This window comes from Aulonocara sp. 'chitande type north' Nkhata Bay, linkage group LG11 (genome assembly GCF_057382095.1).
Source record: "Aulonocara sp. 'chitande type north' Nkhata Bay isolate Kocher_YH1m ecotype deep benthic linkage group LG11, A_spYH_male_GT1.1, whole genome shotgun sequence".
NCBI lineage: Eukaryota > Metazoa > Chordata > Actinopteri > Cichliformes > Cichlidae > Aulonocara > Aulonocara sp. 'chitande type north' Nkhata Bay.
The window spans coordinates 9,101,346-9,117,411 of record NC_141354.1 but is presented as its reverse complement, the minus strand read 5'-3'; the positions used below and the strand labels follow the sequence as shown (position 1 = coordinate 9,117,411).

The following is a 16,066-nucleotide window of genomic DNA, read 5'->3' as shown; positions in this document are numbered from 1 at the left end:
ATGACCTTTTGAGGCGAGAGATGAAAAGGAGGGTCAAAGAGGAGAAAGGCCTAACCTTCATCGGGCTGCTGCAAGCCGCAGTTGACTGGTCCGAGGAAGAAGAAGCCCAGTCCTCTCTCGCCTCCCAAAGTAGGCTCAGAACTAGGGGTGCGGTGAACGCTGCAGTACCGGCCGAAGATAAACCATCCCCCCTCACCCTGGAGATGCTCCACGAGGAGGTTAGGAAACTAGCTGCTCGTCAAGAAGAGCTGTACTTAGCACTACAGAGCAGGGAAAGAGGGAGCAGCCAGCAGAGTGCACAGCGCAGGCGAACACCCCTGAGGGACAGCGAAGGGCGATATATTTGCTACAGCTGTGGAGAGCCTGGCCACACTAGCCGGCATTGTACCAAAAAGCTAGACGCAGGGGCTCTGGCCCCTATCCCCATAGACCTGGCGCAGGTGGCATTTTCTGGCAATTCAAACGCCAAGGGTGGGGCCAAGAAACACCCCACCACACCGGCCATAGGCCGCCAAGCAGCCGAGTGTCTTCTGACAGAGGTGGAGGAGAGCCTCCAAAGGAGTGCTCTTGGGAGGTGTCGCACCGTCCACCTTAAGATAGGGGGGGTAGACACCACCTGCCTCTGGGACACGGGGTCAAATGTGACAGCTATTACGGAGTCCCATTTCCGTAGGTGTTTTGGGCCACAGGAGTTGAAGTCAGCAGACTGGATTGAGCTCACAGCCGCAAACGGGCTCGATATTCCTGTCTTGGGCTGCTTGGAGGCCGAGGTTGAATGCGCCGGGAGAGTGGTTGGTAAGAAGTGCATTTTTGTACTCACCGATACTCACCCCCAGGTAGACAAAGCTAATGGGCTCCCAGGGATTGTGGGGATGAATGTTATAGAAGACCTCGAAGCGCTCTTTATCGCAGATGGGGGTCGCGTCCACATGGACCCCCACGCTCCAGACGAGACAGAGGCCACCATCCGTCGGTTGATAGCCCGAGCGAGGAAGGAGTTCCCGCGCACGGGTCCGGGTGGCAAAATCGGGTTCGTCAAGGTGGCTGGCAGGGAACCCGTCATCATCCCCCCGAGGAGCGAGAAAGTGGTGGAGGGTCGTTGCGGGGTCTCACCTAGGGTTGAGTGCCAAGTGCTGGCAGAGGCGGCAAAGGAGATAGAGCTGCCGCGGGGACTGTTAGTTGCCAACACTATTGCGACAACCAGTGGTGGAAGAATCCCTCTCAGAGTGATGAACACAAGCGAGAGGGCTGTCAAGCTGATGCCAAGAGCCAGGCTTGCCGTTGTAAGCAAACCACGAGCTGTGCTCCCCAAAGAGGTTGTATGGGTAGAGGAGAGAGAGGGGGCACTCGTGGTTAAGCCGCTGGGTCAGGGTGAGAGTATAGCGACAGGGGGCGAGGTTGGGCAGTTGCCGGTCCCTGTACAGGCTAACACCCGGGACCTCACTGAGCTACAGCGTCAAAAGCTTTGTCGGCTGTTAGCCCAACACCAAGACGTATTCTCGGCAAGCGAAGTTGATTACGGCTACACCACCACGGTGACACACAGTATCCCCACCGAGGCACCCCCAATCAAACAGAGGCACCGAAGGGTCCCACCCCATGTCTTTCAAGAGTTTAAGAGGCACGTTCAGGAGCTCGTTAGCCAGGGGATCCTTAAAGAGAGCTCCAGTCCTTGGGCCTCACCTGCGGTGGTGGTTATTAAGAAAGATGGAAGTGTTCGATTCTGCTGCGATTACAGGCGGCTGAACGAAGTGACGTGCAAAGATGCCTACCCACTTCCCCGCATCGAAGAGTCGTTGGATGCGCTCGGCAATGCGCTGTTATTCTCGACCCTGGACCTGACCGCAGGCTACTTCCAAGTGGCCATGAGCGAAACGGACAAGGGAAAAACGGCGGTTACAACACCATTTGGCCTGTTTGAATGGACTCGGATGCCATTTGGCTTGTGCAATGCCCCAGCCACTTTTCAGCGGCTGATGGGTATGGTACTGGGGGACCTCAGTTTTGATATACTCCTTGTCTACCTGGATGACATTATAGTCTTCTCCCGGGACTTTGATAGTCACTGCGAGAGGCTTGAGACGGTGTTCGAACGTTTGAAGCAGCACGGGTTGAAGTTGAAGCCGACCAAATGCTTCCTTCTGCGGCCGGAGGTTAAATTCCTTGGCCACGTGATTTCTGCTAAAGGCGTCCAGGTAGATCTAGAAAAGGTCAAGGCCCTGGAGGCATGGCCGGCTCCAAGGAGCGTGCGAGAGGTGAGGCAGGTGCTTGGATTCATGAGCTACTACAGGCGGTTTGTGCCAAGGTTTGCACAGTTGGCCAAGCCTCTGCATGCCCTGGTTGGGAAAGGGTTGAAAAACACGTCGAGGGGCACCCAGGCGTTTGTTTGGACCGGCAAGTGCCAGGAGGCCCTGGACGAGCTGAAACGATGCCTGGTGTCCCCTCCAATCCTGGCATATCCCAACTTTGGCCTACCCTTTATATTGACCACAGATGGGAGTCTGCACGGACTCGGGGCTGTGCTCAGTCAAAAACAGGAGGGCGTAGAGCGTGTGGTAGCCTACGCGAGTCGGGGGCTGAGAGGCTCCGAGAAGAATGACAAGAATTACAGCGCATTTAAACTGGAACTTCTGGCGCTTAAATGGGCTGTCACAGAGAAATTCAGGGACTACCTAATGTACGCCAGATTCACAGTAGTCACGGACCATAACCCGCTGCGCTACCTGGCAACGGCTAACCTGGGGGCTGTCGAACAGCGGTGGGTAGCACAACTTGCTGAGTATGACTTTGAGGTGTGTTACAAGCCTGGGCGACAAAACACGAATGCAGACGTCCTCTCCAGAATCCCCGACCAAGAGGAACCCGAGCAGGAGGACACAGGCAAGGACTTTATCAAAGTGGGCCCGGAGGAAGTGCGTGCGTGTCTGTGGCCCGCTAGGTTGGAGAAGGATGGTAGGGCTGATCTGAAAGCCAGAGTACAAGCGACTGCTGGGAAAGCTCTCGGTGGGCACAGCTGGGAGGAGGTCGAAGGGGCTCAGAAAAGCGACCCGGTCGTCGGGCCCGTGTATCGGGTGGTTGAGAGGGGCACGGAGATGAGCCATGCCGAGCTCCACGCGTTAACACCGGACGCGAGGCGGCTTCACCAACAGCTCGACCGCCTTAGGCTTTATAAGGGTGTGCTGTATAGGCATGTCAGTGACCCTCGTGATGGGGAGGAGATCAGGCAGCTCATTGTCCCAGAGACCTTACAACGTAAGGTATACGAGAACCAGCATGAGCATGGGGGGCATTTCAGTGCAAGGAGCACCCTCGCGGTGATGAGAAGGAGCTATTACTGGCCTACCATGAGTAGAGATGTTCAAGATTGGGTTCAGCAATGCAGGAGGTGCGCATTGGCAAAGGATGTCTTCCCCAACCACAGGGCCCCCATGACCTGCAGCAATGTCACCGCACCCCTGGAGGTCCTCGCTATGGACTATACGGTGCTAGAAAAGTCTTGTGGGGGTTACGAAAATGTCCTTGTCCTTACAGACATGTTCACCAGGTTCACCGTTGCCGTCCCCACCAGAAACCAAACTGCTGAGACGACAGCAAATGCTTTGCTGAAACATTGGTTTACCTATTACGGGTGCCCGGCCCGGTTGCACTCCGATCAGGGGAGGAGCTTCGAGGCTAGTGTGATAAAAGAGCTGTGCAGGGCCTACGGGATTGCCAAGAGTCGCACCAGCCCTTACCATCCGCAGGGGAACGCGCAGTGTGAGAGGTTTAATAGGACCATGCACGACATGCTCAGGACACTGCCACCAGAGAAGAAACGGGATTGGAAAACATACTTGCCAGAGTTGGTTATGGCTTATAACTCTCGTGAGCACTCCTCCACGGGTTATGCGCCCTTCTACCTCCTGTTCGGGAGGGATGCCAGAATGCCCTTGGACCTCCTGGGAGGGAAAGACATGAGGGAACCAGAGGCGGACAATCTGGACGACTGGGTCCGGGACCACCATGAGAGGCTTAGGACCGCGGTGGAGGTAGCAAGCTCGGCTACTCAGGAGGCCTCTAGGAGGAGGAAGAGGATCTACGACCGGAAGTCCCGCGGCGCCCTGCTTCAGTCTGGTGATCGGGTGCTGTTGCGCAACCACAAGCCCAGAGGCAGGAATAAGATCCAGGACAAGTGGGAACCCAACCCTTATTTGGTGGTGAAACAAAACCACCCCGACATTCCTGTGTTCACGGTCAAGCCAGAGAAGGGTGGCTCGACGAGGGTCGTGCATAGGGATCAGCTCAAATTGTGCACCTTTCAAGCGCCGACATGGCAGCCGAAGCAGGCCAATAGGCTGCCAGCCGAAGTGGAGTCCGATACCGACTTCATGGAGGGGGTTTGTGTTCTACCACTCCCATGTGAGTCGGACCCGAGCGCTCTCGTTGCCCCAGGGGCGGACGAGATCGGCGACTATGTCGCCCAGGGGTTAGAGCCGGATTTAGCGGGGGAGGTACAACCAGTTATGGCCCTAAGTGAGCCAGAGGACAGCGATGGGGCCTCAGAGGCGAGTGATGAGGTGCACGAGGGGCGAGGGGAGGTTTTGCAGTCTGAACGCCCTTTGAGGCGAACCCGAGGGGTACCTCCTGCGAGGTATAGAGATTATGTTACGAAATGAAGCCATGGATTACTGTTATGCTCATTTGCAATGTAATGCGAGTCATATGTGAATGGTATAGAGTGTTACTGAACATGTGAGTTAATATGTGTTATTCTGTGTTTGTTACAGGGATGAACTGCTTGAGTCGTCGCTGGTGTGGCAGGGTTTAGCTGGGGGGAAATGTGAGGGCACATATTTACAACCCTTAGAAAACGGTCACGGGGTTGTTTACAGCCTGAAGCAGCCAAGAGGGAGTGACGTAGCGTGAAGAAGACGGACATGCGCAGTGGGAGAGAAGACGAGCGGAGGAAAAAAAGCACACGTGTCCGGATGAGAAGAGACGCTAGGAAAGGGCCGCGGTCAGGAAGAGACCCGAACAAAGTATAAACGGGAGGTTAGCGAGACAGTATACGGTACCGCAGCGAGTCTAGGCTGGGTTTCCGTCCGTGTATGCACTCTGACCCCGGCTACAGCGGCCTTACGGGTGTAACGTCGGGGCGAAGTGTCGGCGGAGATAGCGCTAGCAGAGGGGCTAATCGAGAGCTAAAGCTAGCGGCCGCTCCCCTCCAATCGGCCTCAGTTTCCCGGCGTTGCCAGTAGAGTTTGGCGACAAGAACGTTTAGAAAGCGAGACAGCACGGCTGGCTGTCTGGCGAAGGACCAGCGAGTTTCCGGGAGAGGAATTGGGCGGCCTCACTTCGCACGGCCTGGGGACTGCCGTAGCTCCGTTAGCCCGCGGGACCGCCATCTTGGGCCCCGATGTCGGCGGTGTTTGGAGTACCCTGCCACCCAGACGACGCTCCGGTTGTTCACCCTGCTTCAGCTGGCTGTGTGTAAAAGTTTCACCTACCCGTGGGTTCATTACGCTCCATTTCAGGAGGGGCAAAGGTACAGTTTCTGTGTTTTATTTCCTTGCTTTGATGTGGACCAGAGAATGAACATTCTACTCCGGCGGTGGAAGTTCTGGACAGCCTAACAGACTGCAACTCCGGTTAATGACACATACCCCTAGAACTATCTGTCCGTCCCACCCCAGAGACAATTTACTGGAGTGAACTGTAAAGACTGAAAATGTTCCTTTGGTGTGTCGGACATTGTAAATGATGTGATGAGACTGTGTCGACCATTTTAGACAGAATATTTGCTGTGTTAACTTTTACTGTTCTGCTGTGTTGTGAGTGTTTTTCCTGTGACTAGGGTGGGTTGTGTGGAGTCGAGGACTCCCAACTCTGGGTCTCACCAGTCTGTTTTGATTTATTTTACCTCATTTTATTTCTTTCATTTCTTTGGTCCTGGGGAGGCTCCTTGCTGTTTTCCCTTTGCTCTCCAGGGCCCTGTGGACATTGTTAACCAAGTTTGGTTTTTTTGAGGGCTCTCCAGATAAATAAAAAGAGCCACGTGGTTTAAAAAGTCGTTGTTGAATGCTTTTGTCCGACCCAGGTTGCCTTGGAGTAGGGGCACCCGAGTTATTTGGTTAGGCACAGAACGACGGAGTTAAGTGGGACCGTGCTAGTATTCCGTGTGCAGGCGCTGCTATCATTGCAGGTCCGGGCCTGGAGTCCTCCTTTTGTGCCTACTGTTGCCAGGTAACTAACCCCATTCTTACTGAAGTAAGTGTCCGGGTCAATCGCGCTAGAGGGGGGTACGGACTTAGATCCCACCACCCGCTAGTCGTTCAAGGCAGCCTGTGCGCCCTTCTACCCCTACATAGCAGGGCTAGTAGCCCCTCACACAGGGGTCCCCAATCCCAGTCCACGAGGGCCCGTGTCCCTGCAGGTTTTAGATGCGTCCTTGAGCCATCACAGCTGATTTAAGTGGATAAATTACCTTCTCAACATGTCTTGAAGTTCTCCAGAGGCCTGGTAGTGAACTAATCATGTGATTCAGGTGTGTTGACTCAGGGTGAGATCTAAAACCTGCAGGGACACCGGCCTTCGTGGACTGGGATTGGGGACCCCTGCTCTAGAAGAAGGCTGCCCGCTTGTCAGACTTCAATGGAATGAGCTTGGATCAAATCCAGATTGATCTCAGTTTTCTTTGTTTCAGAGTAAATGTCTTGTACTATGAAGTTTGCTTTTTGTTATATCACTGCTTTGCAGAGGAAGTGCAGCAGACGTGGAAAGACTCCTCTTTATATTCCTCAGCATCAGGTATGTTATATTTGTAACTAACATGGATTAAATGACTACAACAAAACTAAAACATCTGGATTGCCCCATGTACTTTTTGAAAGCACTGTTTTAGCTGCTGTTAGATGTCATTATTGAAACTTGGTGAATAAACTCATACAATGTGAGAATATAATCAAATTGTTTACCACGGGGAAAAACACTTCAGACTAACATCAGTTGACATAATGTAAAGCTTATATTGAGCCGTTGTTGGAGGGAAAAGTGCCACGTGTCTAATCTGCTGGTAATCGCGACAATATTGTGAATAAAGGAGCATGTTTACCAGTGTTTTTGTATGTTAGAGCCTTAAATTTCAGTTTAGAGGATGAGGCTTAAGGTGAGGAGCAAGACAATGGGATGAAGTGTTCAAATAGAATTCTATTGGGTTCATTGTAATCATACTCCAGTATGTAGTAGTATGATTTGCTCCATTACGTGACGACTGCTGTGCAGACTATGGATTCAGTTACAAGAAAATGATGGCTGCACTTGATATTTTGTACAGTGTGATAAAGTTGAGTTGTGCCATCCATCTGTACGTACAGTCAGTGCTTTTCACACAATATGGTATTAAGGATGAATGGGCACAGAGTGCAACCATATACAGTTTTGTAGACAACTTTTCCTTTCACCCCTCATGTCTTGTTGCTTTCCTCACTACTTTGTAAATAAACAGCGTGTAATGACAAGCGATTGTTGTCTGTGGCTGTTTGGGTCTTGGGGGCAGCAAGTGCCTCATTCATGCTAGGACCTGGCCCCTAGACGGGTTGTAACAATCAGTGATTGGCTGAGGATTGTAACCTCGTCCCAGTACAAGATTTTCAGGTAGAGTAAGAATGGAATTCAGATTCCAAATTCCATATTCCCACCAATGTATGAAATTGGAAGGGGATACTTTCCTTGGAATTCTTCGAACCTCAATCATAAAGTCAATGGGAGAGATTCCAAAAACATGGTATAAACCCTTACCGCAATCCCGGTGTCATCTGGTGTGTCTGTCCATCCCTGGACCATCCCTGTAATTTCTGTCTCTATCACTTGAAATGCTGTGGTCTCCATCACATTTATTCAATCAATGGCTTACACAATACTCAGATATAGATTTCTTTTGTTTTACAGTAAATACACAACATGAGACGACAACATACAGTCATTTGTGTTTCACAACGTGTGCAGAATCTCAGAAACACATACCAGATGTGGTGGCCATGGCTACAATGATGAAATCGCCCAAATGTAAACACAAATCTCTGAACACAGCTACAGAAGATGGCAATCACTTCACACCAGCACACATGGAATGACACAGTAAATACGTTTAGCTCTCCAGTACATTTTCCTTAATTGATTTCACGTTGAGAAAAAGCTAATTATCAGCGTGCCTTTAAAAGAAAAACTGTAAACAAAAACATTTCAAAAGTTGTTGTTGTTTTTTTTTGACTTGGTTGTAAAAGTGGTTGAAGCCTTTTCACCACAAGGAATGAACATGCAGCTCTGTCATTCAAGCAGCTGACGAGGGAGGGGAGAGAGAGAGTGGGAGGAGGCGGAGGTTTGACCGATGAAGAAAAAACATAACTTAATAGACACTCAGAAAGACAAACGATCAGTTAAAGTGTTAAACTTTGAAATCCAGCAGGTTGCAGTCGATTTTGTAGTAGACGTAAGGATAATATTCCTGCTGGCTCAGGTTCAGGCCTGGGATGTCCATTGCAGACTGGAGAGAAAACACAAGAAGCAGGATATTAGTGGGTGTGAGCAGCCAATGCAATATCTGTGTGTGTGTGTCATATAATGAAACTTTACACCAAATCCAATTTGCCCTCACAATCCAAATGCTTGGAAAAAAAATACATGGAATGGAACCGACACAGCTACACCAAATGTGCTACTTACCTGTTCCGAGGTTTGACCAAATGAAACTTTAGATTTTAAATATTTAAGAAGAATTTTTTTATTTTTTTTTTCTTCTTTTCCACTGTCACATTATAAATGCATTACACAAACAGAAACAATGCTGCACAACTTAACCTATATCCCATCTGCAGTAACCAGCTCCTGCCATGAGAGGGAGCAGCTGTTATAACCTGACACAAGGATGGATGGAGAGATTGCAGCATCTACTTTCCCTTCCTACTCAGTGTTGAGGATTATTGAAGCACTCACATCAATGATAGCTGCTGCACTGCTGTCCAGATGTTTGTAAAGGTCATTGAGCACCTCCCTCAGCTTCTTCATGGTCTTCTTGTTTGGCTGCAGGAGCATGGCTTGAAAATTCACAGGCAACCCATATCTGCAAACCAGAACATGTTCAACTCCACTTTCAGACTTAAAATGTTTAAACTACAAGTACGGTCATCAGTGGGGAAAAAACAAGGCAAGCAGTGTCAGGTTTTAGCTTTTATTTTTCTCTTTGTAATAGTTGGTTTTGTTGGCACTGCGATGTTTATTCAAGAGGCCTACCTTAAAACAGATTCCACAAAGACTCGTAGTGCTTTAATGTGAATCCATGCAATGAAGGCTTCACTAAAGTTCACTTTCAGCCACCGGACAAGTGGACCCTACAGAGATGAACAACAGTAACCATCAGTTTTATGTGTCAGAGTCATGAATCTTAAATTCATTCACAGTAAGTGCTTCAAAATATCTGTTTTTTTTAAATGAAAGTGCTTTATAAAAGTCCTGCTGACAGATCCTCTTTCTCTCCTAAACAGCTGTGTTCTGTAGCCACTGACAAACTTTCTTTGGGTGCGTGTGCACTCAGCACTTTCTGACCCCTGCTGGCTGCACAATAACTGAATTTCTGTGAACTGCTTCAGCCTTTAATTGGTTGTTTGTGATGCAAGCACACACTCAAGTTTTCTTCCACAGAACACAGTGGGGGGAAATCCACACAGTTATCAGGCTTAACAAAAAGAAAAAGATTGTATATGCATACAATAATATTGATCAATCCAGCGAAAACAAGTATAAACAATACAAATACAAATTAGTGTGATATTTGGTAGAATCTTATCAGTCTACCACACACAGAGCATCCAAACCTTTTTCTTAACCACATGGACGACAGTAAATTAAACAGAATAGCACAGTAGGCTAATAATTCAACATATAAGTACTACATTTATGTGAACAGCACCTCATGGGCTAGAACATCCCAAACCATTTGGGTCTTTTGACTTTTCTATTACTTCCACAGCAAACACAAAATAGAACAAATACATGACATTAGAGGAAAAAAAACTATAGAACTTACAAACTGCTTCTTCTTATCTGTGGAGAGCCGTGTCATCTCTTCTTTATCTGCCTTCATCTCCTCTTCATTGTACTGAAAGTCTCTTACCGTGAACCTATGAACATCGTGAAGAGGACACAAAAACCAGTTTCATTTAACGAGAAAGTGATTTTTATGTGTAGAGACACCAGCTTATATCCTTCACATATTTAAATGTCTGAAGATCAGTTGTGAGAACATAATGCAAGACACATCTACATACGTAAGAAAATCACTTAGATATGTGACACGTATATAATTTATATACACAGAGCTGTTTATATTCACTGGGAAGAATGGTGGTTATAATAACACAATGCCATCACTTACTTGTTCTCTCTAGCTTTGTGTTTGAAGTCATCAATAGCTTTCCTGAACAGAGTGACACTGAACAGCCCACTGTCACTGTCTTCAAATAGCAGACTAGAAGAAAGGTCAGGTACTATTTTAGTGATATAATAATAGGAAGTTCATAATGTAAATTAATCGCATACTAAGTCTCTAAATACTTGTGGTCAGAAATATGAACAAAAATAAATTAAATTGTCACAAAGAGCAACTTAAACAATAGATGCTTGATAAGGGCATTAACAAAATATCTGTCTCATGGATGACATGACTTACTGTGAAGACCGTGGGACCACCATCTCAGCAAGCGTTTCATATGCTTTCTGCCAGTCAGAGTATCCCGTCCTGAACAAACAAAACAGCGCAGAACTCATTAATGCTCATATTCCTTCTCATTCAATACAAAATCAATCAGGACATAGCTGTGTTTACTTGGGGCTGACTCACTTTGGTACGACAACCAGCAAAGTGATGAGGTACTCTGAATCAAGTACAAAATCATCCTTCTTGACAATGTCAGCCAGGCTCCTGGTCAACAGGCTCCCCCTGTTGGCACACAATAGCATTACAACAACACAGACTCATATGAGGGTCCTGCTGTTGATAAAAGCTTTTTGGAGTCAGAGTATACAGACAAGGTCAAGGTAAAGCATAATGAGGTAGAGGAAAATAAAGGAAGCGAACGGTCATCCTAAAGGATGTTCCAGGTCGGCACTGCAGCCTTCATGTAATGTTACAGGTGCACTTTTGTCCATGTGAGTAACTTACGCATTCTTCCTTTCTAAGTTCTGCAAGTTTCCCTTTAGGTTATTATACGCTGATGCTCTGGTCTTCAAGTCATTGTCAATCTGAGTTACTTGCTGTAAAAAAAAAAAAAAAAAAACATGGCAAAAAATATTAATGACAGACAAAGTAAAATACAACAAAAGACCACAGAATAAAATAACTGCAGTGAGGGACCTGGATTAAATGAGTGAGAAGATATTATTAAACTCTGCAGCTACTCATGAGTATATAAAATTAAAATAAATAAATAAAACAATACATACACTACCAGTCAGAAGTTTGGACATACCTGCTCATTTACTATTTTTTTCTTTATTTTTTACTACTTTTTATATTTTAGATACTCACCGAAGACATCAAATATATGCAAGCAAGATATGTGGAATTATGTAGCAAAGAAAAATTGATAAATAACTCTAAATATGTTTTATATTTTAGATTCCTCAAACCAGCCACTCTGTGCTTTGATGACAGCGCTGCAAACCCTTGGCCTCTCAGTGAGCGTCATGATGTAATCACCTGAAATAGTTTTCACATCACAGTTGTGTCTTGTCAGGGTCAATTTGTGGAATTTCTTGTCTTCTTAATGGGATTGGGTGACACACTTGTGTTGTGCAGAGGTCAGGTTGGTACACAGCTGACAGCCCTATTTGGCAACTGCTGGAATTCATATTATGCCAAGAACCAATCAGCTAAGTAAAGAGAAATGACAGTCCATCATTACTTTAAGAACTGAAAGTCAGTCAGTCTGGAAAACTGCAAAAACTTTGAATGTGTCCCCAAGTGCAGTTGCCAAAACCATCAAGAACCACGATATAACTGGCTCATATGAAGACCAAAGGAAGACCAAGAGTCACCTCTGCTGCTAAGGATAAATTAATCCGAGTCACCAGCCTCAGAAACCGCAAGTTAACAGCACCTCAGATTAGAGCCCAGATAAATGCCAGAGGTCCAGTAGCAGACACATCTCTACATCAACTGTACAGAGAAGACGAATCAGGCCTTTATGGCCAAATAGAAACGACTACTGAGGAAAACCAATAAGCAGAAGGGATTTGTTTGAGCCAAGAAACACAAGGAATGGACATTAGACCAGTGGATATCTGTGCTTTGGCCTGATGAGTCCAAATTTCAGATCTGTGGTTCCACCTGCCGTGCCTTTGTACTATGCAGAAAAGGTCTCTACATGCATGGTTCCCACCAACGGTGTGATGGTCAGGGGGTGCTTTGCTGGTGACACTGTTGGGGGATATGTGACCCTAAACACATCTCCAGGCGGTGCAAGGGCTGTTTGACCAAAAAGGAGAGTGATGGAGTGCTGCGCCAGATGGCCTGGCCTCCAGAGTCAGCTGACCTAAACCCAATCAAGATGGTTTGGGATGAGATGGACCGCAGAGTGAAGGCAAAAGGGCCAACAAGTGCTCAGCATCTCTGAGAACTCCTTCAAGACTGTTGGAAAATGATTTCAGGTGACGACCTCATGAAGCTCATCGAGAGAATGCCAAGAGTGTGCAAAGCAATAATCAAAGCAAAGGGTGGCTATTTTGAAGAATCTAAAATAAAAAAACATATTTTGAGTTATTTCACACTTTTTTTGTTTACTACATAATTCCATATGTTATTATTTATACGTTTGATGCCTTCAGTGAGAATCTACAATGTAAATAGTCATGAAAATAAAGAAAAAACATTAAATGAGAAGGTGTGTCCAAACTTTTGACTGGTAGTGTAAGTAAGTAAGTAAGTGTAAGTGACAGACCTACCTTTGAGATGATTTCAGAGATGTTTTTAAGGGACTGTTTTATGGGATATTTTGCCATATCCCATTGAAATCTTGTAATGTAGGTGACAAGATCAACTAAAGGGAAAGAAAACAAAAGCTGTAAAAGCAACACTATTACCTGCTTATTATCTCACGGCAGCCTAAAGTTAATATCATTATTCTGCAGCTAACCATTCTTTGCATTACCCCAATTAAAAATACAGTTATATTTTCCTTTTTTTTTTTTTACATAATACGAACAGAGAGTGTTGTAACCATCAGCGTACCTCCATTAGCCAGTAGGTTCTCCTGCACTTTGTCCCGGCTGTCCTCCAACACATCAGCCATGTACTGAGCCACCTTCTTCACCACACTGTGAACACCCAGGAGAGAGCAAAAATGCCATCTCAACACAAACTGCATGCACTAAGCATCACATGACCCCCAGGAACTGATTTCCCCCAACCAGATTTAACACAAACTGACGCACATATCAAAGGGTTTCACATATTCGTGTAAAGATAATCTCCTGACAAGGTCATTTATAAAACAGCAGACTTTCAGTCCTCCAGATTTTTAACCACGCTGTTCCATGGCTCATCAGAGCAGCCATGAAGCCATGGAAACACCAAGAGCCAAGTCACATTTGATGGCTAAAAGTTCCTAAGAAAGTACATCAGCCACTAATGTTCAACTTTTACCCATCTATTTTGCAATGTTATTATAATATCAAGTGTCAAAAATCAACTTAACGTTTTAACTGAAAGAAATTAAGAATTTAGCAGTTTCTTTTTCAGATATGGCGTGCAGAAACATCAAAAAGGAACTGGGTTAAAGAGAGGCTGTAGGCAAACAAGTGAAACTGTGTTGCAAGGTTGGCCTTTCCCACAGTCAGCAGAGGAAGCATATCAGAGCTCAGGCACTAAGAGCTGTGTGTGAGCTTTGGATGTCAATGTTTCCAAAAGACTAGAGATTACAGTCGAACATACTCATGAGAGTGAAGTCATCTGCTATAAATATGACTACAGAAGGAGCTGCGGGTGTATCACCCAACTGTAAATTGCCAAGTTTAGACTGCAGGGCCCACTAGCCTCAGGTCCCTGTGAAATTCCTCATTGTTACAAAGTAGAGGAAAGATTACAGAGTGGCAGAGGACTGGGAATGCAGGTTTTGTGTTCAACTCTCATTAATAGGTCAATAGTAAGAGCCATTATAAACAGAAAATAACTTTTTAATGAGAAAAATAATGTTCGGTACAAATCAGAAATTAACAGGTTGCATACCCTTCAACAAAGGAATCTAATTTGGCCAGTTCATCCGACAGCCCGACCAAGACATCCAGTGTCCCAACCTGTTTTTGGACACAAAAACAAAAATTAAACATGTTTTGAGTTATCAGTGCTGAGATTTGGGTCTTTTTCAGCAGTGTCAGCAGGGTTGTGTTTAAACAGGGACGTCTGGGGTTCAGTCTGCCTACAGTGACATCCAGGGGGCCCCTGTGCGCTTTGGACGGCGCCTCTTTGTCCAGAGGCGTTCGTGCATTGCTAACAGCAGCAGTGGGACATTAGAACCCCGCGTAGCACCAAGGTCAGCGGGGTTACTTCACCTTCTGCACGGAGAGTGACCAATTCAGAAAAGCAGAGCTGCTCTGTGGATGAAACACTCCTCTACCCGCTGCTTCAACATGAAGGCAACAGATCTGTGTACAGACTGCTTCCGATACACAGAATCGGTTTATTCTTGACAGTGGATGCAGAAGGTGAGTGATTTTGATTGTTAAACGATTGTTAAATGACTTTTTGAAATGAATGGGGTAAATCATTATGAATTACTACAGTGTAACAGCTCTGCGCTGCAGCACTGGAGGGAACAGCAGGACAGCGTGGCAAGCACAGGGTTTATACACTGTCCTGAAAAGTGTATAAACCCATACTAACCTTAAGGTCTGGGATGTTGAACTTGTGGTTGGTGGAGAGGTTGTTGGTACGCGTGGTGGCTGCCATCATTTTGTCCCATGTTTGCTGGCAGGTCTTATCTCCTGGTGCAGAGATCAACCAAAACTCTGTCATGTTTCCAGCACTGGTGCAGCTCGAGAAAGCTGGAAAGGAAATCCAGACTTAGACTAGTGCTTTCTCTAATATTATTAGCCTCAGCATTTAGTTAAACAACACTGTCTGTCTGATTACAAGTAAAAGACTGTTTGCTTACAGGGACACCGTTCCCCACTAAACAAGTGATGCTACACTAGCAACAATTCATTCAATTCATTCAAGACAACTACATGCTGACGTTTCTCTTTCACCAACAGTCCATATCTTCACTCCCCGACTACTAACTAACGTTACAATACCGTAAATAAAAAAAATAAGCAATATGTTACATAAACCGCAGCTGGCAAAACAAAAACATGGTTAAGGTCAAGCAGCATCCAGCTGGGATTAGCTATCGTTAGCCATTTCGCTAGCTTTGTTATTAACGGCAACAACTCAGGTACTTTTTGATATCGTTTTAGCTGTTCACTCACCGGGGTATTAAAACGTTACAGTTGTTAGTGAAAATAAAGGTGTTTATAGTGTTTCTATAGCTTGACAGCGTTCATAGTTGCCATTCAGTACAGTTCGTGAGCTCCTGACAGCAGTACCAGTCAGCTGATCTGCAAGAGGAACCGGAAGGCCTCTCACACACGCTGCGGAGACCCACCAACGACCCCAGCTGGCGGTGAGCGAGTACTGCAGCCTGGCTCAGCTTGAACCCACAAAAACCCTGACTGGTGGTGGTGCTCAGGCTCAAAAACGCTTGAGTTATGTGGATAGTTTAGACTATAATCCGGATAAAAGAGAGTGTGTTTAGCTAGGCCACATTCTGAAATAAAACACCAAGATTGTTTGACACTTATGTAACAGCAAACAAAATTAATGTAAGTTTTGATGAGAAAAAATATAATTGTTTTAATGGATTTTCAACAGATTTCCTTAATTATAAACCCCAAATCTCAGACTTGATCCTGGGTCAACATTCCAAACTCATTATTACCCTATTAGACAAGAAGGCAGACAATGTTGGATGCCAAGTCAGCAGCATTTGAGCCTTTA

The 16,066-nt window shown here is 46.2% G+C and overlaps 1 protein-coding gene across 1 annotated transcript; it reads right to left on the bottom strand.

Annotated features, from left to right (window-relative positions):
* Positions 1-7,856: 7,856 nt before the first annotated feature.
* Positions 7,857-15,657, bottom strand: LOC147318459 (V-type proton ATPase subunit C 1-A-like). Its single transcript, XM_086310414.1, has 13 exons — positions 15,499-15,657; positions 14,912-15,072; positions 14,258-14,325; positions 13,262-13,347; positions 12,976-13,070; positions 11,195-11,286; positions 10,874-10,972; positions 10,703-10,771; positions 10,409-10,501; positions 10,061-10,154; positions 9,268-9,365; positions 8,971-9,097; positions 7,857-8,521 (listed from the first exon to the last, which is right to left on the bottom strand). The coding sequence occupies exons 2-13, from the start codon at positions 15,041-15,043 to the stop codon at positions 8,423-8,425; spliced, it is 1,152 nt and encodes a 383-aa protein (XP_086166540.1). The 5' UTR covers positions 15,044-15,072; positions 15,499-15,657; the 3' UTR covers positions 7,857-8,422.
* Between the last annotated feature and the right edge of the window lie 409 nt (positions 15,658-16,066).